Below are 23,883 nucleotides of genomic sequence, written 5' to 3'. Positions count from 1 at the left end.
ATGACACCTCAGATCCCAGTACTGCTCCAGGCTCCTCCTTTCTGCACGTCACCAGCTCCTCGTTATCCGTGTACCCGTACCTGGATATCTGTGTTGTACACGTGACAACCACCTCTCCTCCGTCTGCACAAAAGCCCGGTAAGCACCCCAGAGTGAAGACTTTACCTACTTGTACTGGTTTATGAGGGTGCACAGCACAGTGGGGAGTGAAGGAGGGAGGCAGGCAGGTTAGGATATCTTCACACTCGAATGTTTTAGTTATGTCAGGTATTCGGTCTGACCAGGATATCTCCTGTACGGGAGTGAGATAAGAGGGATGAGAGGTGGGAGGTGAGGTGGGAGTCACCATCTTTAGGAAACAAGCTAGCGTTGCTAAGAGCAGCATCTTTAAAACTGATATTCCTGAAACTCTGATTGTGACTGTTAATATATAGTTGTTTAAGTGGCGCATTTTAGGGCAACGTTTTTACGATTAGCGTTATTGTTCTCTCTCATTTTGTATCGTTGTAAGTGTTTCAAAGGAGGCTAGATGTAGTTACAGGTATTGGCGCAGTTACAGTCTCCTATAATTTAGAGCAGGTAGTTTTAAGTTTTACTACGAGAAGCAATGGTGACATCTGGCTTGTTGAGAAGATTGTGACATGCAGCAATACAGTGCCCAATTTATACTTATATCATCTTGGTAGAATGTATGGTAAACATGTTAAATAACAAGCTTGAGAGGACTCATCGAGTGCTTCGTGGCACTTGTGCTATTTTACAAAAATATAAAAATATAAAAATAAGTTAATGAAGTTAGGGGGGGGGGGATAACGTATTTTTTGTTTTTTTTGTTTAGGTAAAAGTAGTTTTTTGGAAAAAAAAAACAAAAACAAAAAAAGGAAAAAAAAGGAAAAAACCAATAAAATGATAAAAATATAGCTCAAAATCGGAATAGCTCAAAATGAATTTTTTGTTTTTTTTGTTCAGGTAAAAGTAAATTTTTGAAAAAAACAAAAAAATACGTTATCCCCCCCCCCCCCCCTCCAACACGTGAATGTTTCTTGGGAGGGGTTGGTGTAGAGTGACAGTAGAACCGTATGTAGGGTCCTTCTCAGGGATCAGGAAGTCGTGATAGTTTGAGTTTTGTACCACCGTTCCTATCAGCTCTTCATCAGCGTAGATGTGGGTTCCTACCAACTGTTCGTGACAACACCCACGATAGTTCCAGATGTAGACCCGGTGAATCTTAAAATACCCGCCGAGGTTTATCCAAAGTTTATTGTTTGTTTCCTTTGAAAGGGTATGGCTGTGAGTGTTTATATGTTCACCAACGTTATTTATCACAAATTTTCCATCCGTCACTATTGGATTAGGATAACCTGGGTGACCATTGTTTTGGTCGACTGTTTTGTAGAGTGAAATGAGACGAACCTCAGACATCCACACTTGTTGTCGGTCCCTTACCGAGGTGCTCAGGGATATAGAGGTTTCAACCCTCTCACTGATATCAACCTTTGTTTCGTCTAAAGACCTTTTCACCTCCCTTATTTCTCCTCCCATGGCACTCACCTTTTCTTCGAGCTGAGCCATTTTCTCGTCAAGTTTTGCTGTTATCTTGAGCGTCTCTTCCTCTAGCTTGTTAGTTGTCCCCTCAAGTTTACTCTCGATTCCATCTATCTTAGCCTCCAAACCATCCATCTTGCTTGCTACAGCAGCCAACGTGTTCTTGATATCGTGAATATAAAGACCCGTAGCAGACGTCTGACTCTTCAGAAGAGCGAACGCCTCCACAAGTAGAGCCTCCAGTCCACTCCTGGCCTCGTATGTCGAGTCTTTTATCTCGTACGCTGCGTCTCTTACTTCGTACGCCTTACTCATCGCGGCGTACCCTTCCTCTCTTACTTGATATGCCTCGTCTCGGATATCTGCTGATTCCTCCTTCAGCTGTTGGAAGATCTCCAGAATATTGGTAGACATACTAGGATTGTGAGCCGGTGTGCTGTGAGTGATAGTTGAAAAGGGGAGGAGGACCAAGACCAGGATGGTAGTAAGGGGCATGATGCACCGAACTGACTTCATTTGGGAGATTGAGTGTGCCCTTGGTACAACATAAAAGAAGAGTAAACTGAAATGACCGATTTCTGTGAATTACTTTGCAATCGGATGAAGAGCCTTAATTCAATTTGTACTTTTCAAGGTCTGATAAAATGGAGAAGGCTATCATATATAATATTATGGTGCAGTTCATCAGGTCTTCAAATATCTTCTTTTGATTGGTCGGCGTCGACTGTAAGCCTTCCTTGCGGTGGCTTTCACAACGCGTCCCCATTCTCCAACTCCTGCTGCTAGAGAGAGAGACTCCCAAGTTATATACCATAAATATATTATACATAGATATCGACAACAGACTCCGAGAGTCTTGAAGTTCTGTTACCACCGCCCCTGGTGCAACCCCTTACGGGTTAACGATGAGGAGACAGGGACTTCCAGGGACGGTCATGGCCTGCTACATGCAACTCGTAGGAGTATGCAATGTTCCTGTAACGTCACTGTAGACCACTCCTCTGTCGGTGTTTTGAGTGTCCGATCCAAAAACCAAATCCTAGGGTACGCGAGACGTGGAAGCCTGTGAGCGTGTTAGAGTCTGTTAAGTGTTAGAGTCCTAGGGTTACACAAGACGTGGTAGTCTGTGAGGGTGCTTAATCCTGGGGTTACACGAGACATGGTAGCCTGTGAGCGTGTAGACCGCTCCTCTATCGTTGTTTTGAGTGTCCGATCCAAAACCAAATCCTAGGGTACACCAGACGTGGAAGCCTGTGAGCGTGTTAGAGTCTGTTAAGTGTTAGAGTCCTAGGGTTACACGAGACGTGGTAGCCTGTGAGCGTGTTAAATCCTAAGGTTACACGAGACTTGGTAGCCTGTGAGCGTGTAAAATCCTGGGGTTACACGAGGCATGGTAGCCTGTGAGCGTGTAGTCCGCTCCTCTATCGTTGTTTTGAGTGTCCGATCCAAAACCAAATCCTAGGGTACACGAGACGTGGAAGCCTGTGAGCGTGTTAGAGTCTGTTAAGTGTTAGAGTCCTAGGGTTACACGAGACGTGGAAGCCTGTGAGCGTGTAAAATCCTAAGGTTACACGAGACTTGGTAGCCTGTGAGCGTGTTAAATCCTGGGGTTACACGAGACGTGGTAGTCTGTGTCTGTCCGATCCAAAACAAAATCCTATAGTACACGAGGCGTGGTAGCCTGTGAACGTGTAAAATCCTGGGGTTACACGAGACATGGTAGCCTGTGAGCGTGTAGACCGCTCCTCTATCGTTGTCAAAAACCAAATCCTAGGGTTACACGAGACGTGGTAGTCTGTGAGCGTGCTAAATCCTGGGGTTACACGAGACATGGTAGCCTGTGATCGTGTAGACCGCTCCTCTATTGTTGTTTTCAGTGTCCGATCCAAAACCAAATCCTGGGGTTACACGTCATGTGGGGGCCTGTGAGCGTGTTAGTTTCCTGCGGAAGGTGTTATTTGCCTGTGGGAAAAGCGGTTATGCTGCGGTTCTAAGGCTAGTAGAGGCTATTAGAGCCTTTCCTTGTTGTAGAGATGGCTAGTCCCTTCCTTTGCATAGGTTAGAAACACCCATGCACCTCCCGTTCGAGCCAACCACCCCACACCGCGTGGAGGTTCGGTGAGGTTTTTCGTGGGGCGGTCTTCAAATATATATACAGAGATTAAATACTGATAACTCATCAGTCATCATGAGAAAATTGTTTTTCTAAATAGCTAAAAGAGAACCTGTACCGGCAAAAAAGGAGACTCTCCAAGCTAAGATTTAGGTGTTGGTAAACAACTATTGAATCATATCTGAAATTTTTAAGCAAATCTAGATGCTACCGACTCATTACAAGTGAAAGTGATCTGATCGCTGAGTCATATAAGTTCTAAGGAGGACTTCTCATTCTGATAAGGGTGCTAATTATGCTCAGTAACCACCAGGTTAAAGAATTATCAGAGTTTTTCTAGAAGGTTCTACAAATATAAAAGTCTCCATTAAATCTCACTCTTTCAGCACACGTTATTGTTGATATCCGGACAGGAGTTATCAGCAGAGTTGTATGACACCGCCGCTGATATGGTATTCTCTTTCATCTGCAAGTGCAGGGTCGGTAACCTTAATCTAAAATCTTAGAAATATAACTTAGATTCATATATCAATCTAAATTGCGATTCTCGTATAAATCTAAATCGCGTGATTGGAACGAATCCACACGGGGTTAAAGATAATGAATTATTGAATTATCACACATTACCTTACTCGGGATTATTACGACGGGTTTAATTTTATTAACGACCGGTTAAAATATGGTTCGGGGAAAATATGGCGAAATTGCTCAAAACCTACCACATTTTCCCGGTCGCCATTTTACCGGTGTCCAACCTTTCAATTTTAGATTCAAAAATTTTGTCTCAGATGTAGATTTCCTTATTAGAGATAAGCAAGTTTAGAAATTTTCGCATTGCTAAAACTTGTGAAACAAGTCGAATTATCAATAATTGTTGAAAGTAGACAGAAATAATGACTCGTGGTTAATCAAACTAGATGGAAAATAATTTTTAACATTTGAAGCGTAACAACCAGATCGATATTAAGATAAAGGGAGAGCTGTTTAGTCTTCCAATAAGTTGTAATCATCTTCGTTATCTTCATCTGGATCATCCCTTTCATCAGTTTTAATTAATTCAAGTTTTAATTTAACTGTTACTTTTACTTTGAGTCCTATTTCATTATGTAGAGATAGTCAATACCTAAGAAATTAAAAATTGGCCTATTTAAATCAAATTTGACAATAAGGATATATGGGGGTATATGACAAGAATTGGGCAAAAAGGTGAATTTATTGCAATTTTAGCCAAATGAAGTCGAAAAACCTACAACAAGTGTCCCAATAGTCTTCTTTAGTGAATATAAGACAACGATTAAAATATGAGCACCCATACCCCTTGGGAACCCTAAAAGCTGAGTAGGCGGGTTTATTAACGACCGGTGAAAATGTGGTTCGGGAAAAATATGGCGAAATTACCCTAAACCCACCACTTTATCCCGGTCATAATAATCCCGAGTAAGGTATTCAATATTGCGATGACACATGATTTAAACCCCTCTGTTCAGGGAGAGTACCTGACCGTTGTGAACGAAATAGTGGTCCAACAAGAGGACCCTGCATCTCAGGAATGTCTGAGAACAGCCTTCTCAGCCCTGATCCCCGCCACCCCCTCCACTACCCTGACCCGCAGAGATAAGGGCAAGTTCTCTAAGATATTTGAGAACTTTGCTGTTAACGTTTATGGGATATGTAGATGATACTAGGGAATTTACCTTTTTTGGCGGGTCGTTCGTAATGTATTTAATAGCTATGTTGCGAGTTAACGGTCAGTATTTTGCGATATTGCTGTTTGAGGAGGCAATGAAGCAGCTTCTTACTCATGGTAAGCACTTACTATTAGCACTGGCGATTTGGTAATGTTGAACCTCAGAGTATCCCACCAGAAGAGGTATTCAGGCGAACTGAGTTTCAACCCCCATTACCCAATATTTCCTGCTGATTGTTTAAAAAAGCCATTATATTACGAACGACCCGACCCTCTACGTGATAATATGGCACGTTTCTTAATGATTTAAAATATTAAATATTACGTTATATTGAACCACGGTACTGATTAGTAGGTGATGTTACGTTATTTTGCCCCATTTTCTCCAAATATGAAAACTGCCAGGTAAATTATTGTGACTGCTTTCTGCACTGAGTTTTTATTTGTTAACTTACCTTCTTTATCTTGTGGAGTTATGATGAAGAGCTGAAACGCTCATTTAATAACACAGCAACCAGCAATGGTGCCGATATTTATTTTTAACTGGATTTTTAGTAATTTATTTGATTTTACCAGGTCATCAAAACCGACTTGTCGCGATTATACCGAATTACTCGCCTGAGAGGTAAATTATGAAAACATTTTCGCAACACCTCAACCTATGTCCTGATAATTCACCCTTACATTGCCCCATTTTACTTACCTTAACTTCATACCAAGCCATAAAATTAGCGACTAAATGTGCATTTTGTCCCAGGCATTGTTGTAAGGTAGGACGCTAAGTAAAAGTTGGCTTACATGCTGCAAGACCAGTTTATTGTAATATTCTGTAGGTTTAAACTCGAAAACAGTGATTTATCCGTTATAGCCTCTCAGATTTTGATGTTTCTTTACCAAAATATTTTATGTTAAATTTTACAAAAACATCTTGGCGAGTGATTTAGTATTTATGGACTTGTTGTTTCGTGAAAGAGGTATTTTTTGGTAGGAATAAATTTACACATGATATTTTTTAGACTCGAAAGATAAAATATCTATAATTTTATCCAGAAAAAAGAGTCTCCTACTCCTAGACCTAGTTAAAGCAGCTAATAGTGGGGGGGGGGCCAAGTGGATATTTGTAGATATTTGGATAATGTCATCCACTTTTTATGTGAATTATCCATTACAATAATCTACAAATATCTACATTTATCTACAAAAAATGTATATCTCAAATATGTGCCCAGAAATTCTACTGAATTTTTGGAGATAAATGTATAAATTTGTAGAATTTGTAGAATTTTCGTGAATTATCCATTGACAATAATCTACAAATATCTACATTTATCTACAAAAAATGTAATCTCAAATATGTGCCCAGAAATTCTACTGGATTTTTGGAGATAAATGTATAAATTTGTAGAATGTCATCCACTTTTTTCGTGGATTATCCATTCTACATTAATCTACAAATATCTACAAATATCCACTTGGCTCCCCCCCTAATAGTTATACTTGTGTCAACTGTCATTATGAATTGTTTCTGTCCAGGAAATGGAGTGGTTGTTAATATTTCTGTTCCACATTCAAGCCACTGTTTCACCATTTCGAAAACGTTCTCTTCATTAATTGTCCCAGGATTTCAGCGGCAGATTTTTATGACTGTTCAAGTATATGTAAAGTAACAAAACTTGTACAAAATTCTGGTTCGAACTTTAAATTGGAATTTTTATTTTGTCCACTGCTGACTTCATGGAATGTCAAAATCAGCGATCAAACATTAACGAGAAATTAAAGTAATACGCAATAATCATCTGAATACAGAATAAGTTCCACATATTTCTCATGATTCTGGTTTTCACTCTTCAGTAGCCCTCAGATATAACCATGTAAAGTGCGTCATCGTTTGAGAAATGTCTAGCTATGTGGTTCAGACACCTCATTTGAAGCCACCGTACCTAAAATAATTTGTAATTACATGTTAAACAACCAAATTCAAACTACCATGCAACCACAATTGAAGTTTAAGACTGGCAATTTAGAACACTTGAAATCGGATATATTGAAACAATTAAGTAACTGAATGTAAAACCACCATAAGTTAGTGTAGCTTTAATTCTAGTTAACTTCAGTAACCACTGCAGTACCACTACCTGGTACTTGCGGGATAGCCCTAGCATAGTGTCAACATTATCGTTGGTAATGGAGGCCCCGTTATCGTAGAGACACTGCATGAACTCCGTGAAGGTGTCTATATCACGTTCAGTTTCGCTCAGGTCCAACTCCTGAACATTTAACAACTTCAATTGTTGAAAATAACTCAAGGAAGACTTAAGTGTTGTTACTGGGCGGCGCTCAGCCTGTCATTCCGCCGAATCTCTATTTATGAACATAATAGCCTGGGGGTCCCTTGTCATACGTTGTATGACCCGCCGCGCACGAGTGCGCGGCCCCCCCTGTATCGTCAGGACGATAAAGTGAAACGACCGTGGGGGTCACGACGTGATACAAGGGGTCCCCAGGTAAGAATGTTAAGGATTAATACATTTTAACTCTTAACTGGGGACCCCAGGCTATTATGTTCATAAACATTTGGCGGAATAAAGATTTGGCGGAATGACAGGCTGAGCGCGGCCCAGTAATTTAACTCAATTTGTTATTTTAAGAGTATTTATTGTTGTATTTCAATTTGTACACATGTGGTTTTCATTATATTTTAGGGTCCGGATAAGACTTAGTCTTTGTATTTACAATTACAAATTAAACAGTGAGCAGGTACACACTCCAAATCCTACAATGTGCAAGTAAAATTTAATAATTGCATACATGGTCATGAAGGATTCCGACTAAATTATTCATATTGGTTGATACACGTTGCATACCACGTTTCGCGCGCGCGAGGTACATACAACGTGTAGCAACATATTGGACGGCGCAAACCTTTCCGCCTTCACTTCGCTCAGACGCTGATCAATGTTTTAAATCTTGTTTATAAAAATGTAACCCGAAGTCCCCAAGGCCAAACAATGACTGAATAACTGACCTGTTTAGCTCCATGGGCACTGAAGAGTTGCCTACCAAGAATAGGACTATGTAGAGATAGGACGAGCTTGTGCACATACACTTTTTCTTTCTTCTCTTCTTTTTTTCCTTTGTTGAATAAAAGCAAAAGTCAGCACACATTATGATTAAGCGAGCATGTTAAATCACACTACAGTGATCGATTTTCGAGATTTTTCTAAAAGTTGAGACCAACCTTGATCATTGTTGATTGTTAATGGTCTGGCCCGGCGCGCGCTACTTCGAAGAAATTTAGACGAGTAACATGATCCGTCAAGTCGTGACCCCCCATTGTCGTTTCACTAAAATACCCCTGTAATCTGTATCGTTTCTACGATACAGAGGGCCGCGCACTCGTGCGCGGCGGGTCTTACCTGGCCGGGTACCTCAGGCTATCATGTTCATAAACCGAATAGAGATTAGGCGGAATAACAGGCTGAGCGCGGCCCAGTAAGGCGGGTCATACTATACAACCAACATGCAACAACGTATGACAAAATTTTGAATAGTCATTCAGGGCTGCAGGCTGCAGCTAGAGAACGTGTGTTTGGTGTTTAAAAAGTCACGTGACAGTCGTATCGAGTTTGTAGGTTTATAACTGATAACCAACCAGGACGCCCGCCGAGTTGGACTCGTCGACGAGTATCACCCGTTAATATCAAATGTATGGTGTAGATTTTACTGGGCGGCGCTCAGCCTGTCATTCCGCCTTATCTCTATTTATTGTTCATATGTTTATGAACATTGTATTGTAGCGCGATGCGTTACTGTGCCGCGCCGCGCACTCAATGAGGCTTCTCACAGCGACATCGGTTAGATCGGCGAAATGCGCTACTGTGCCGCGCCGAGCTGCCATGAATTGACATCGTCAATTAAAACATTGTATAGCTTGGGGTCCCGGCCCGGCCAGGTAATGTAGATCGAGTGACATGATTAATCGTCATCTTATATTAACTTTATAAGCGTTGTGTTTCCATATTGTGTTTGAATCTTGTAACTTTGAAGATAAGCACTTATAAAAATCACTTGGAATACTTTTGAAAGAGAATATTACATCATGGTATGCTCAAATGTCAAAGACGCAACTGTCTAATTTCTTCTTACTGGGCCGCGCTCAGCCTGTCATTCCGCCTATACTAATCTCTATTAATTCGGTTTATGAACATGATAGCCTGAGTGCTGAGGTCCCCAGGTAAATTTCTTCGTGAAATTAGCACAATAGCGTGATCAGTAGCTTTTTGACCTTAAACGACTCCCCCATACCCGTTCAATTTTGGTCAGTACACGTCAACTTAAAAAGTAAGTGCACAGTGCAGTGTGCAGGATTAAATTTAATGATTATGCAAGTTATAGACATATTTCATACGTATCAAATAGGATCAAATCTGATTGTAGGTTTACAACCTACCATGACGCGCGCCAAGTCGGACTCGTCAGTAATATTTGAAACAAATATTTTACTTACCTGGGGACCCTAGGCTATTTGAGTATTATGTTCATAAACATAAAGATTCCGCCGAATAAAGATTCGGCGGAATGACAGGCTGAGCGCCGCCCAGTAAATATTTTACGAGTATCACCCGTTAAGTTTCTGAAAATCCGGACGTCCGGAAATTTTGGCAGAATTATCGAGAAAGTCTCATTTATTTCAACTCTTTGACACTAATTACTCAACACTCTGTAAGCTTAGATCCCTGTATTTTGAACGAGTACTTAAATGTAACTTTGATTGACGTTGTCAACCCTCCCAGATCGTCCGATCGTCGATGCGAAGCAAGAATGCTAGTTTGCGCTTGTCATACGTTGTATGACCCACCGCGCACGAAGTGCGCGGCTCCCCTCGTATCGTCACATAGTGAAACGACCGTGGGGGTCGCAACGTGATACAAGTTTGCGCGGCGCGTCGAAGTCCTCCAAATGTAACTGTGCTAAACTTGTTTGACACTTAATGCATTATTTGTATCACGTCGTGACACCCATCGTCGTTTTACTATAGTTTATTGTCATACGTTGTATGACCCGCCGCGCACGAGTGCGCGGCTCCCCTGTATTATATCGTAGAACTAGAAACTCTATAGTGAAAGTGAAACGACAATGGGGGTCACGACGTGATACAAATACAAAATAGTTGTTTCTACGATACAGGGGGAGCCGCGCACTCGTGCGCAGCGGATCATACAACGTATGACAATGCATTATTGTCTATTTTGAGTAACTACACATTTTATTTAAAACATTAAGAGTAGCTGGAAATCCGGGGAGGTAGTGTAATATGTAGGCTGTTTGCAGCAGTTTTAGAGTAGTTTTAGCAGTTGTGTAGATTGTAATTTAGTGATTAATATGACCGTTAGTAATGAGTGTAGATTTAGGTAGTTAAGTGACCACGTGGTATCACGTGGCGCGTGTCGATAACGCATTTCTGGACACGTTAGGATTAGTTCTGGAAAAGCTTTTTAGGTGACGTGTTTAACTTTCAATAAAAGTGTTAACCGCTGATCTGGAACGAACCCGGCGTGGCCCGTATTGCCACAGTTTATAGTTGTTAATTGTTGTTAATTAACCGTATATTTCATCTTCGAACGTTATTAATCGATTCAACTGTTTCCCTTGTTCAACACTAGCGTAGGAACGAATTGTACCACATTATACCGTTCAAATTAAAGTTGCCTCACCTATTTCCGTGTGGGGTAAATTAGTAAGCTTTCGATACTCGAAGATCGTGTTTCAGTCAATTCAGAGTAAGTGCAAGTTCTAAGAGTTTAGTGTTTCTACTAGCGTTCGTAACGAGTTTATATTTCCCATTTGACTCATATTCTCGATATTAACACCTTAGTATCCCTTTCTGTTAATTCCGTGTACGGTACTAGAATATCGTATTTGTTATATTAACGTAGAGTTCAATACTTAGATATTGTGAGTTATTGCGGTTGTCAGTCGCTAAGAACGACTGAGAGTATAGTGTGTAGTGTGAGAGGATTTGTGAGCAGGCACTGTATACCATTGGTACGCCCGGGAGGACTGGTCTGGTGCCTACCTTATTTTACACTATCTGGAGAACCTAGGAAAGTGGTACTATGTCTGGACTCACAAACATGGAGCAGGAGATGAAGGAACTAGTAGAGGAGGAAAAACGGATTGTGGATCAGATTGTGGAGGTGAGATTGGAAATGAAGTCTTGGGACACAAGTGATAAAGAGACGGAGATAAAAGAGAGAAAAGTGGAGTTGTTTGATTTGAGCGAGAAGAGAGAGGAGTGTTTGAGCAGAGTGAGAGAGTTGGAGAGAGATATGATCAAGTGGAGACAGGACGCAGAACTTGAGCGAGAGGGATTGATGAGGGATCAAGAAGTAAAGTTGGAGAACACGAGCAACTTATTTCAAGAAAGAGCGAGAACTACTGAGAGTGATGATTTGCAACCCGGAAATACAGAGAGAGATAAGGGAGTATACACGATGAAGTGTAAGGCGCCTAGGTATAGGAAAAATGATGACTTTTGTACATTCTTACAGAGATTCGAGCAATGGGTCCTGTTATGCGGAGTAAAGGACAATCTAGACTTGAGGCTTGCAAATCAGATAGAAGACGATGCAAAGTTCAAGAAAGTCAAGAACATTCGGCTGTTGAGTGAGGAGAGAGGTGACGTGAAAATGCTGATCAGTGCGGTGAAACGAGAGCTATGTCCCGCTACTGATGCGAGAATTATGAGAACAACGTTTCACAAGATGAGACAGGAAGCGTTAGAGAGCGTGGAGCAGTTCGCAGAGAGAATACAGGACACTGCTGAGAAGATATACCCGAGAGCTGTGGAGAGAGAGAGTGCAGGTATCACTGTGTTGATACAGGGCGTGAGAGACCCTGCTATTAAAAGACGGCTCCTTCAGATGAACACGGAGACAGAAGATTTTGATAGTGTGATCCGTTTAGCTGTACAGGAGGAACACATATCCAAGGCAGTAGAGGGAGAGCTTGACAGTGATCCAATAAATACACTGGAATTCCGGGCACCTACTTATGGTGTTGGCAGGCAAGGTGAGAAAGAAGAGGATGAGAATGACTGTCAGATGTGTGGGAAGAAGGGTCACAAGGCTGACTCGTGTTGGAGCAATATTGTGTGCCAGCTGTGTGGAGGTAAAGGGCATGTTGCCAGTGTTTGTAGGAGTAGAGTGAGTCCGGTTGAGCGGAGTAGCAGAGGTGCGAGTAGAGGTGCGAGTAGAGGGGCGAGTGGAGGTGCGAGTAGAGGAGAGAGTCGCAGGCCATTGATTTGTTATAATTGTCACGGTGAGGGACACATTCAGAGATTCTGTAACGTCAACAGAGGGCAATCTGGAGAACAAGGAGGGCAGTACAGACCCACAGTGAATGAACAGCATGGAATGCAGAGAGACCATTTAAACGGGCGTGCGACTGGACAAAATTCATTTCCCATCAGTCGCAATTAAAATCATCTGGGAAGCAGAAGGAGGTGAATGCGGTGAACTGGAAACACATCTTGGTGGCTGGGAGTTGCAGAGGAGTGGCAGCCTACCTTTTTGTTGACAGCGGGTCGGCTGTGAGTATTGTGTCCACGGGTTTTGTGAGAGGACTGAGTCTAGAGAGCGGGATCCGACCATGTGACATGACATTGAAGTCATTTTCTCAAGACAAGATACAAATCAGGGGAGAGTTAGAACTACAGGTGGTAGTTGCTGGCAATAGATTTGTACACACCTTCGTGGTAACTGATCTGTTAGACACAGAATTCCTGATTGGAGATGATTTCTTGAGGTCAAATAGGGTAACTCTGGACTACAGTAAGTGCAGACTGGTGCTGACTAATGGAGATAGTGTACCATTCACGGAGAAGCCGGAGAATGTCAAGCAGCAGATAAAAGTTAGATGTAGCAAGGTCACAATTATTCCTCCTAACACGGTGCAGTACATCAGGGGAAAGTTACAGGCGAAAGGAGTGAATTTTAAAGGTGTGATTAAGCCACAGTACAAGCAAGGTATTGGGGACATGGGCATTTCATTCGCTCATGCAGTTGTGCACTCTGATAAAAGATTGGTCCCGATAAAGTGTGTTAACTCTACTGATGAGCCAATAACGATCCGCAAAAACAAGATCGTCGCACTATTGAAACCTGTAGGCGGCAAGAAATTTATACACGGCGTGCAGAGGATCAGAGGTCAAGATATCGGTGTTAGAGGGACTGCGATTGATAGACAAGCTCAGGAGAACAGGGGTCAGGCAGAAAAGTTCTGTGGTGAAAGATGGACTCAGAATGAGTTGTTGGAGAGTCACGGGCTGAACATGATAAAGGCGACAAAGTCTAATGCTGAGGAGGACAGACGAAGCAGAGTTCCATTCAGAAGGAGTTTTGCGGAAGCATCGTGCCAGACAGAGGTCATTCTAGATGAGAGATCGGGAGGAGAGGAGTTTACCAGGTCTGCGGGTGTCAATACCATTCCGAGTCACAACGCTTCAGCCATTAGTGAGTTAGATAGTATTAGTAACGTAGAATGTGATTATAACGCTTCATCCGTTAGTGAATCCTTCAGTAATGTTATACGTGATCACAACGCTTCAGCCGTTAGTGAATCCTTCAGTAATGTTACACGTGATCACAACGCTTCAGCCGTTAGTGAATCCTTCATTAATGTTACACGTGATCACAACGCTTCAGCCGTTAGTGAATCCTTCAGTAATGTTACACGTGATCACAACGCTTCAGCCGTTAGTGAATCCTCTAGTAATGTTACACGTGATCACAACGCTTATTCCTTTAGTGAATCCTCTGAGAATAGTTTTGGTGTGATTAGTGACGTAGATAACGTCATGTGCGGTATGGGAGAGAACAACAAAGTGTGTAGTAGTGGGAGCGAGATAGTAATCGGTGATGGAGCACATGGCTGGAAGAATGAGATAATGAGAGACACGGTGAGAAGGGACGGTGGGGATAGTGATAGCAGTAGTGATGAGGAGTGGATGCCTCAGCATGTGGAGAGAGGGAGTTCTGTGGTTCGAGAGAGTACCTTGTCTAGTCAGAATATTGATATTCCTGACGTACCTCTATCACCGGAATATACACTTCCTTTCAGAACGGAAAGTCAGGACATTTCAATCCAACATGACCCTCAGACACCAGATAGGGTTAACACTCCGATTCACATTTCATCACCGATCCAGGAGACGGGATCAAGTTTTGGATCTTTCTATACACCCGGGTGGAGCAGAGGGGTTGAGGAATCTACATCACGGATGGAAGATAGTTTGAGTCCTGTCATACTGGGGGAGAGTAACAGTACACTAGCTTACTCACCTGAGGAACAGAGTACGCCTGTAGTCAGTGGAGGACGTTCTCTTAGAAATAGAGCAGAATTAAAGAAGCCGGATTACTACAGACCGGTATCGAGAATTATAGTGTTGTGTTGAATGGTGATAAAGGACGGTGTACTTGGATTTAGAGAATTGCTGGTCACGGGATGCCAGTGAACTGCCTGTTGCTCGGGCAGATACGACGATTCTTGTCATGTTTTGCAGACTACCTGGAACCTGTGGAAGGTGGTCATCGTTGCATTTCTTATCTCCCGCCGTGCTTAGGGTATGCCTGGTGTCCTTGATATCAGTTGATATTGTTAGTGATGTCTGGGTTTTATTTTGAAGGGCTTGCTACCCTGGAGAGTGGAGAGTTTGCAAGAGTCGAAGTTAGTTGTTGAACCGTGGAGTAGAGTAGAGTGTAGAGGTTGAGTCACATTTTAATCCGGTAGAGCATCGCTCCTGATGCCTAGATTTGCCTTTAGTTGACTTTTGATATTCGTGTGCCGATAAGGTCTTAATCTAGATGATTGGACTTCATATCTATAAATATGACGGTCTGCAGTGACTTAGGTGAAGTTATGTTCGTAACTAGGTGTACGGAGATAATTGTGTAAGTTATGTTCGTAACTAGGTGTACGGAAATAATTGTGTAAGTTATGTTCGTAACTAGGTGTACGGAGATAATTGTGTAAGTTATGTTCGTAACTAGGTGTACGGAAATAATGGTGTAAGTTATGTTCGTAACTAGGTGTACGGAGATAATTATGCAAGTTATGTTCGTAACTAGGTGTACGGAAATAATTGTGTAAGTTATGTTCGTAACTAGGTGTACGGAAATAATGGTGTAAGTGTAGGTTCGTGCCTAGATGTACGATACCTGGATTAGGAGTATGGTTGTGGAGGACGTGTTCAACAACTGGTGGTGTGGACAGAGACGGTGGATGGTGGACGGTGCTACGACTTCGACAGAACAGCAGAAGAAGTAAGGGAAGTAGGAGGGACGGTTTAGGAGAAGGACAGTTAGTAGGGTAGCAAGTTTTGTAAATATTTTGAAGTAGTTGAAGTTTGTAACGTGAAGTGTATCACGTTAGTTTTTATAATTAATTTGTATTGTGTCACGTGAGATTTCACGTGTAGTTTTAATTATTCAGATTTGGTACGTGATGGTACACGTACTTTTTTTAAATTTTACATTTTTGTAGCACGTGTAAATTTTTTAAAGGGTAGTTTTTTCGCGTGAGTTGCATCACGGGGATTTTGTTGGTATTTTTATTTTTAGGGTGTTGTTTAAGAGGGAGTTGTAGGATTTTTTTAATTTGGGGGATTTTTTTTAATTTGGGGGATTTAGTCGAATTTGTCAATACCTCTTGGAGATATTGACGAAATCGATTAAATTTTCCCGGGGGATATAGTGTAATATGTAGGCTGTTTGCAGCAGTTTTAGAGTAGTTTTAGCAGTTGTGTAGATTGTAATTTAGTGATTAATATGACCGTTAGTAATGAGTGTAGATTTAGGTAGTTAAGTGACCACGTGGTATCACGTGGCGCGTGTCGATAACGCATTTCTGGACACGTTAGGATTAGTTCTGGAAAAGCTTTTTAGGTGACGTGTTTAACTTTCAATAAAAGTGTTAACCGCTGATCTGGAACGAACCCGGCGTGGCCCGTATTGCCACAGTTTATAGTTGTTAATTGTTGTTAATTAACCGTATATTTCATCTTCGAACGTTATTAATCGATTCAACTGTTTCCCTTGTTCAACACTAGCGTAGGAACGAATTGTACCACATTATACCGTTCAAATTAAAGTTGCCTCACCTATTTCCGTGTGGGGTAAATTAGTAAGCTTTCGATACTCGAAGATCGTGTTTCAGTCAATTCAGAGTAAGTGCAAGTTCTAAGAGTTTAGTGTTTCTACTAGCGTTCGTAACGAGTTTATATTTCCCATTTGACTCATATTCTCGATATTAACACCTTAGTATCCCTTTCTGTTAATTCCGTGTACGGTACTAGAATATCGTATTTGTTATATTAACGTAGAGTTCAATACTTAGATATTGTGAGTTATTGCGGTTGTCAGTCGCTAAGAACGACTGAGAGTATAGTGTGTAGTGTGAGAGGATTTGTGAGCAGGCACTGTATACCATTGGTACGCCCGGGAGGACTGGTCTGGTGCCAACCTTATTTTACACTAGAGGGGTGGTTTTGAAAATTCGGACACACCCGGACATGGGGAGGTCCGAAAATCTTCTATTTTGGCGGACGTTCTAAGTAATGGCCCCTAATCTGTCGATGGTCACATAACACACGGTTAAGTGTTAAGGCACACTTAACACACAATAGTTACTTATATTAAGGCGTGACCATAATCATACTCATAGGGACGAATGTGTGACAACAAAGGACTAAGAGGTCGTTCACAAATTACGTAATCAATATTTTAGCAATTTTTACCCCCCTCCCCCCCCCCCTTCCGTAATCAACCGTAATCAACCGTAATCAAGACCCAACCCCCCCTCCTGGCAGCAATAATAGTAACACGTAATCATGGCCTGACCCCCCCCCCCCCCCCCCCCCCCCCCCTTTGACTTTTTTCCTAGAAAACACTTTTCTCTACGTTTAATGCTACCCTGATCATGCTATCATGATGAGCCAAAATCATTGTTATGATATCCGGCCAAGCACCAATTCTAAATGTAAAATCCGGATTGGAGTATTATTTATGAGTCGCATTGTTGTACAATGTATTCTGGGTAAAATTATCTTTATCCCGGTTGTTGCGACAAGTAAAAATGCTCTTATTAGGGAAAGGAGATTACTCGACGTTTCAATGTAACTACATCGTATTCATGATCTAAAAACAAGTGTTAAAAATTCAAAACGTAAAAAACATATATCTGAGGCAAAATTTGTGTACATTAATTTATTTTTAATCAATCAACTTTATCCAAAAATTCGATACAAAAAAGTCATAACAAAATTCATAACAAAATTAGTTTATACGACGACAAACTTTTATAGTAAATACTGTACATTCCTAAAACTACTACTAAATATACTACACATGATACAGAAGCATGGAGTGCTACAACGGTAAACAGGTGCATGATGTGAAGTGTGTAGGTATGTATCTAGTGTGGAGTGAAAATGGCGGGAATCGTACTGACCAATGAGAAGTGTGAAACGTGGGAGCCTAATATGGTTTGATTGATGTTATAAGGGTTAGTGTGTTGAATAGGAGGCGGAAGTGTGCGTGTGTGAGATGTGGTCCCTGTACTCAGAAAGTACACAAAACCTATAAATATCACTAAATATCACTACATATGTGTAGACAATCCCCTGTTTGTAAAGTATAAAATATGTTACACCCTGTTTATTATGTACTTGTTACTAAAAAACGTTTGATGGTTTCTAACTCATCTCTCTTGTTAATTTTAGGTTTGAACTTCAAAATAAGCATTGCTTCTGCAATCTTTCTTCTAGCTGTGTTGCTTTCTGTTTTTAAAATCTCAAATTCTAAATTGGGTTCTGACCCCCTATGTAAAGTGTTATAATGAATAGCAAAAGCTTGACTTGTGTTAGAAGGAGTTAAAGGAAATTTAGCATATCTTAGGTGCTCTCCGAGCCTATCATGTGTCCTCCTGCACGTCTCACCAATATAAATATTATTACAGATTTTACAGGTAATCTTATACACAACGTTCTTCACCTCACAATCTTTATTTTCAGTTATTAATAAAGGACAAATTTTACAGGAGTTAATAATACAGGTTCTCTTATCATACGGTCTGTTATTGCACACAATATTTCTTAGTTTTCTAGCTGGGGAAAATATAACTTTAATAGGTAAATTGTTCTGTTTAATATGATTCCTAATTCTGTTACTGATACTGTCTGAGATAAAATCTAACTTAAGCACTGTTCTGTTATCCTCCCTATTTCTATTACTAATACTACTACGACGTCTGTTGGCATAATTTCTGGGTGTTTGATACCCGTTTCTAGTCATGAGACGGTCTAAAATGCTGTATGAATGTTCTCTCTCCTGAGGTCCTGACGAGATCTTGTCCGCTTCTTTATACAGGTTGATCACGGTGTTCGTCTTCACAGATTCTGGGTGACATGAATTCTTGTGAAGTGTGATGTCTTTTTGCTGTGGCTTACGGTACAAGCGGCTCGTCACAGTTCCATCAGGTTCCACTCTAAGCTCTGTGTTAAGGAATGGGATGAACTCTTGGTCGTTCTCCGGAAACTCTACCTCCCACTTGAGTTTCTTGTCAGGGTCCTGGTCTGCGATACTCTGAACAAGTACTAGAGCTTCTTCTCTTGTTACAGCTGTGCTGGTGGCGTCGTCAATGTACCGTTTTGAATTTTTAACACTTGTTTTTAGATCATGAATACGATGTAGTTACATTGAAACGTCGAGTAATCTCCTTTCCCTAATAAGAGCATTTTTACTTGTCGCAACAACCGGGATAAAGATAAAGATAATTTTACCCAGAATACATTACAACAATGCGACTCATAAATAATACTCCAATCCGGATTTTACATGAACTTATTCAGTCCCGAGAAACTTTTGGAACGGCAAAATCATTTCTTGCAGCTGGAGAAAAGTTGAAAATCGTAGAACAGAAACTAAATTTCTTAAAACGATGTAAACGACGACAAGTTTTTCCAGTCTTCATTTTGAACAGTTTTTCACATCAACAGTCATTATTTCCCATCTGTCAATCTAGGAATATACAACATCATCTGAACAGAATCAGAACAGTAGCATTAAATCAACATATTTCTTATCAGTATCAGATTATCGCAGACAGTAAACTTCATATTGCACAGTTCAAGAACACTCTATACAATACAGTTGAACAACACGTTTTTCATAGAATTATAGCCATATCAGAAAGAAACCAGATTTCTATTAAAGAACAGTATAAGATGAACCTGCAGAACAAGTTTACTTGGCTACTCAGTAAATATTATCCACCACCGCCCCCTACTCCACCGACAGTTATTCAACCTGCAGCAGATCGCGTGACTACACTCAACTGTGATTCAGTTTCAGATAACCAGAAATCTGTTCTTGCACTTGGGCCTAATTTTGCAGTAACACCACATGTTAATCAGGAGTTCAAGGATAAAGTTTCCATGGACATTGCACAATGCGTGTTTAAGATCAGACATAAGCAAGCATTTGAACAACAACCAGTAGAACAGTCTATGGATTCAGAAGAACAGCCTACTAATACTCCAGAACATCATGAAGAAGCAGAAGAAGCAGAAGAGCCTACCTCGAAGAAGATCAAGAGGATTTGTCCCTTCCCCACACCCTTCACCCGAACCCCTGACCCCGCTTGCCCTGAACTTGAGGATAAACTCGCATGTTTCAACCGTTTTGTCCTGAACTTAGTGAATAACCATCAGTCAAAAGACAACCTTACTCGCTCACAGAAACAAGGCTTATATTCACTAAGAACGGATAGAACTATACATGTCTCAGTTTCAGACAAGTGTGGAGAGTTCGTAGTTACCACCAAGGATATTCATAGAACGCTGACGGAGAAACACCTAGAGGAAACTGCAGTTTACCTGCAGATACTCCCAACTAGGAAGGTACGAGGTCAGACAGTGACAGTTACGGAACCCACCTCCATCCAGAATTCACAACTCATAAAAAGAATGACCACTCAACTGGTAGATAGCTCCAATCAATTGTGGAAGAAAGTATGGACACAGCGAGGGCTCGATGATGATTATTTCAGACAGATCAGAGTTCCGGATCATGTTTCTCTTCCAGTCTTATATGTACTTATCAAGACTCACAAGAATTCTCCAGAATGTTTCAGAAACACCATCCCTCTGGAACAGGTGAAAGTACGACCCATTATCAGCTGTGTTGACTCACCCACAGAGAGATTGAGCTGGCTGGTGACAACCATCCTCAAACCATTACTGAAGGAAATACCCAGTCACCTTGGTAATCTCTTTGAACATCTTGAAACTCTTCGTGCAATTCCGAAAGAACAGCTAGCTGGCAGGAAAATCTTCTCGGCGGACATTTCAGCACTTTATACCAACATAAATGTACAAGGTTGTATTGATGACGTTATAGAACTGGCCACTGAGCACCGGGAAAAACTTTATCTCATGGGACTGAACCTGACTGATGTTCACGAGATCCTATTGCACATCCTGACTAGTTCATACTTTGTGTATAATGGGACTCTGTGGATACAGCAGGATGGCCTTTTCATGGGATTGAGACCGGGACCATTTTGCACAGTGATCAGAGTGTACAAGTTTGAGAGAAGCTCGGTTTACACTGACTTACATTACTTGTCGGTCTACTTATCTGACTTCTACAAGCGGTACATTGACGACGCCACCAGCACAGCTGTAACAAGAGAAGAAGCTCTAGCACTTGTTCAGAGTATCGCAGACCAGGACCCTGACAAGAAACTCAAGTGGGAGGTAGAGTTTCCGGAGAACGACCAAGAGTTCATCCCATTCCTTAACACAGAGCTTAGAGTGGAACCTGATGGAACTGTGACGAGCCGCTTGTACCGTAAGCCACAGCAAAAAGACATCACACTTCACAAGAATTCATGTCACCCAGAATCTGTGAAGACGAACACCGTGATCAACCTGTATAAAGAAGCGGACAAGATCTCGTCAGGACCTCAGGAGAGAGAACATTCATACAGCATTTTAGACCGTCTCATGACTAGAAACGGGTATCAAACACCCAGAAATTATGCCAACAGACGTCGTAGTAGTATTAGTAATAGAAATAGGGAGGATAACAGAACAGTGCTTAAGTTAGATTTTATCTCAGACAGTATCAGTAACAGAATTAGGAATCATATTAAACAGAACAATTTACCTATTAAAGTTATATTTTCCCCAGCTAGAAAACTAAGAAATATTGTGTGCAATAACAGACCGTATGATAAGAGAACCTGTATTATTAACTCCTGTAAAATTTGTCCTTTATTAATAACTGAAAATAAAGATTGTGAGGTGAAGAACGTTGTGTATAAGATTACCTGTAAAATCTGTAATAATATTTATATTGGTGAGACGTGCAGGAGGGCACATGATAGGCTCGGAGAGCACCTAAGATATGCTAAATTTCCTTTAACTCCTTCTAACACAAGTCAAGCTTTTGCTATTCATTATAACACTTTACATAGGGGGTCAGAACCCAATTTAGAATTTGAGATTTTAAAAACAGAAAGCAACACAGCTAGAAGAAAGATTGCAGAAGCAATGCTTATTTTGAAGTTCAAACCTAAAATTAACAAGAGAGATGAGTTAGAAACCATCAAACGTTTTTTAGTAACAAGTACATAATAAACAGGGTGTAACATATTTTATACTTTACAAACAGGGGATTGTCTACACATATGTAGTGATATTTAGTGATATTTATAGGTTTTGTGTACTTTCTGAGTACAGGGACCACATCTCACACACGCACACTTCCGCCTCCTATTCAACACACTAACCCTTATAACATCAATCAAACCATATTAGGCTCCCACGTTTCACACTTCTCATTGGTCAGTACGATTCCCGCCATTTTCACTCCACACTAGATACATACCTACACACTTCACATCATGCACCTGTTTACCGTTGTAGCACTCCATGCTTCTGTATCATGTGTAGTATATTTAGTAGTAGTTTTAGGAATGTACAGTATTTACTATAAAAGTTTGTCGTCGTATAAACTAATTTTGTTATGAATTTTGTTATGACTTTTTTGTATCGAATTTTTGGATAAAGTTGATTGATTAAAAATAAATTAATGTACACAAATTTTGCCTCAGATATATGTTTTTTACGTTTTGAATTTTTAACACTTGTTTTTAGATCATGAATACGATGTAGTTACATTGAAACGTCGAGTAATCTCCTTTCCCTAATAAGAGCATTTTTACTTGTCGCAACAACCGGGATAAAGATAATTTTACCCAGAATACACCAATTCTAAACTACTTACTATCATAGCCGGATATTCGATCAATTTCTAAATTTTATCACTATCAGATTGAAATTGAGTGGAATTTGAATTAAAATATTGTCAAATTGTTATTATTCTAGAGGGTAAAAAAGAAAATTTTGATTACGTTATCAACGGCCGAATTCCCTCCCCCCTCCCGTAATCAACCGTAAGCATTTGGAAACCCCCATCCCTCTCGGCTGATTACGTAATATGTGAACGACCCCTAAGGAGTCATATGACCCAAAAAGGAATTATATTGAGACTGCGCTCCCACTAAATCGCTCGCCCCAATCTTTAAAAAATTCTTGTGTTAACCGTGCGTTAAGTGTCTGTTCCTTAAATTAACCGACCATAATATTAACCAGCCAATTCGGTTATCTGTCGATGTTCACACAATCCACGATTAACCGTTGTACTGCCATTAATGTTATTGGTGGCCGGTGTGCGCGAAAAGGGAATACAATACCACAAAGATATTCAATTTATCACTTTAAATCAGTGTGGCCATAAGAATAAGATTTAGAAGCACACTTCACACAAGATTAAGAGGCACACTTCACGCGACTTACCCGCTACAAGAAGCACACAGTCACTGAGAGCCGGAACATTAAATTGCTCCCCGAGAGTCTTCCAGAGCCACGCCCGCCAATCTGTAGACATAACACTCCAGTTTCTAGAATATTCTCACTCACACAGCACACCAGACCTCACTTTACTTTCATTTCCTATAAATTTTGTGAGCGTTAAACTTGTTTTAACACTATCATGGCCAGTAATTTCTTAAGACTTTTAACATAAATGCCACGACAAGTATAGCCGTGATTTATCAAGCTGGGCAAATTTGGAAAAGTGTGAATTATAACCCCGAAGGTAGTACTGGTAGTGAGAATACGTCGACATCGCAGAATTTAAATATTACTACCCCGATAGTTACTCGGGTTACATCCGACATTGGGGTACAGGTAATGGAAGTATCAACAATGCCACTATATCTTTGTTTGTCCAAACAATGGTTATAGTAAAAGAGAGCTGTTATTTTTATCTTCTGACGTCAGGACAATTCTATAGACTTAGTATTTGGGACTTAGTTTCTAAGAGAGACAATTTTTGCAACAATATCATTCTAATATTTTCGCCATCTTCAAGCCATTCGATTCCGAAGCGGACATAATGCTTATATGTGTAGG

At 40.8% G+C, this 23,883-nt stretch overlaps 2 protein-coding genes across 3 annotated transcripts in view; one reads left to right on the top strand and one right to left on the bottom strand.

Annotated features, from left to right (window-relative positions):
- Positions 1-6,367, top strand: part of LOC134812803 (exportin-4-like) — a 42,358-nt gene extending 35,991 nt beyond the window's left edge. Inside the window, exons 22-23 of one of the 2 annotated variants that reach the window (XM_063820372.1) lie at positions 4,045-4,137; positions 5,146-6,367. In XM_063820372.1, the coding sequence (XP_063676442.1) occupies positions 4,045-4,137; positions 5,146-5,337 (285 nt within the window). In that variant the 3' untranslated portion in view covers positions 5,338-6,367. The remainder of the gene's footprint in view (positions 1-4,044; positions 4,138-5,145) is intronic. The other variant, XM_063820371.1, reaches the window with a different exon arrangement.
- Positions 6,368-7,000: 633 nt separating this feature from the next.
- Positions 7,001-23,426, bottom strand: LOC134813386 (BTB and MATH domain-containing protein 38-like). The gene is made up of 4 exons (XM_063821122.1): positions 23,266-23,426; positions 8,371-8,477; positions 7,481-7,612; positions 7,001-7,285 (listed from the first exon to the last, which is right to left on the bottom strand). Exons 1-4 carry the CDS (start codon positions 23,354-23,356, stop codon positions 7,193-7,195), a joined length of 423 nt encoding a protein of 140 aa, XP_063677192.1. The 5' UTR covers positions 23,357-23,426; the 3' UTR covers positions 7,001-7,192.
- Positions 23,427-23,883: the final 457 nt, after the last annotated feature.

The sequence above is a fragment of the Bolinopsis microptera genome, chromosome 3 (assembly GCF_026151205.1).
Source record: "Bolinopsis microptera isolate Bmic1 chromosome 3, MBARI_Bmic_1.0, whole genome shotgun sequence".
Classification (NCBI taxonomy): domain Eukaryota; kingdom Metazoa; phylum Ctenophora; class Tentaculata; order Lobata; family Bolinopsidae; genus Bolinopsis; species Bolinopsis microptera.
Note: the sequence above shows the minus strand (reverse complement) of the source record. Positions and strands in the feature narration are given on the sequence as shown.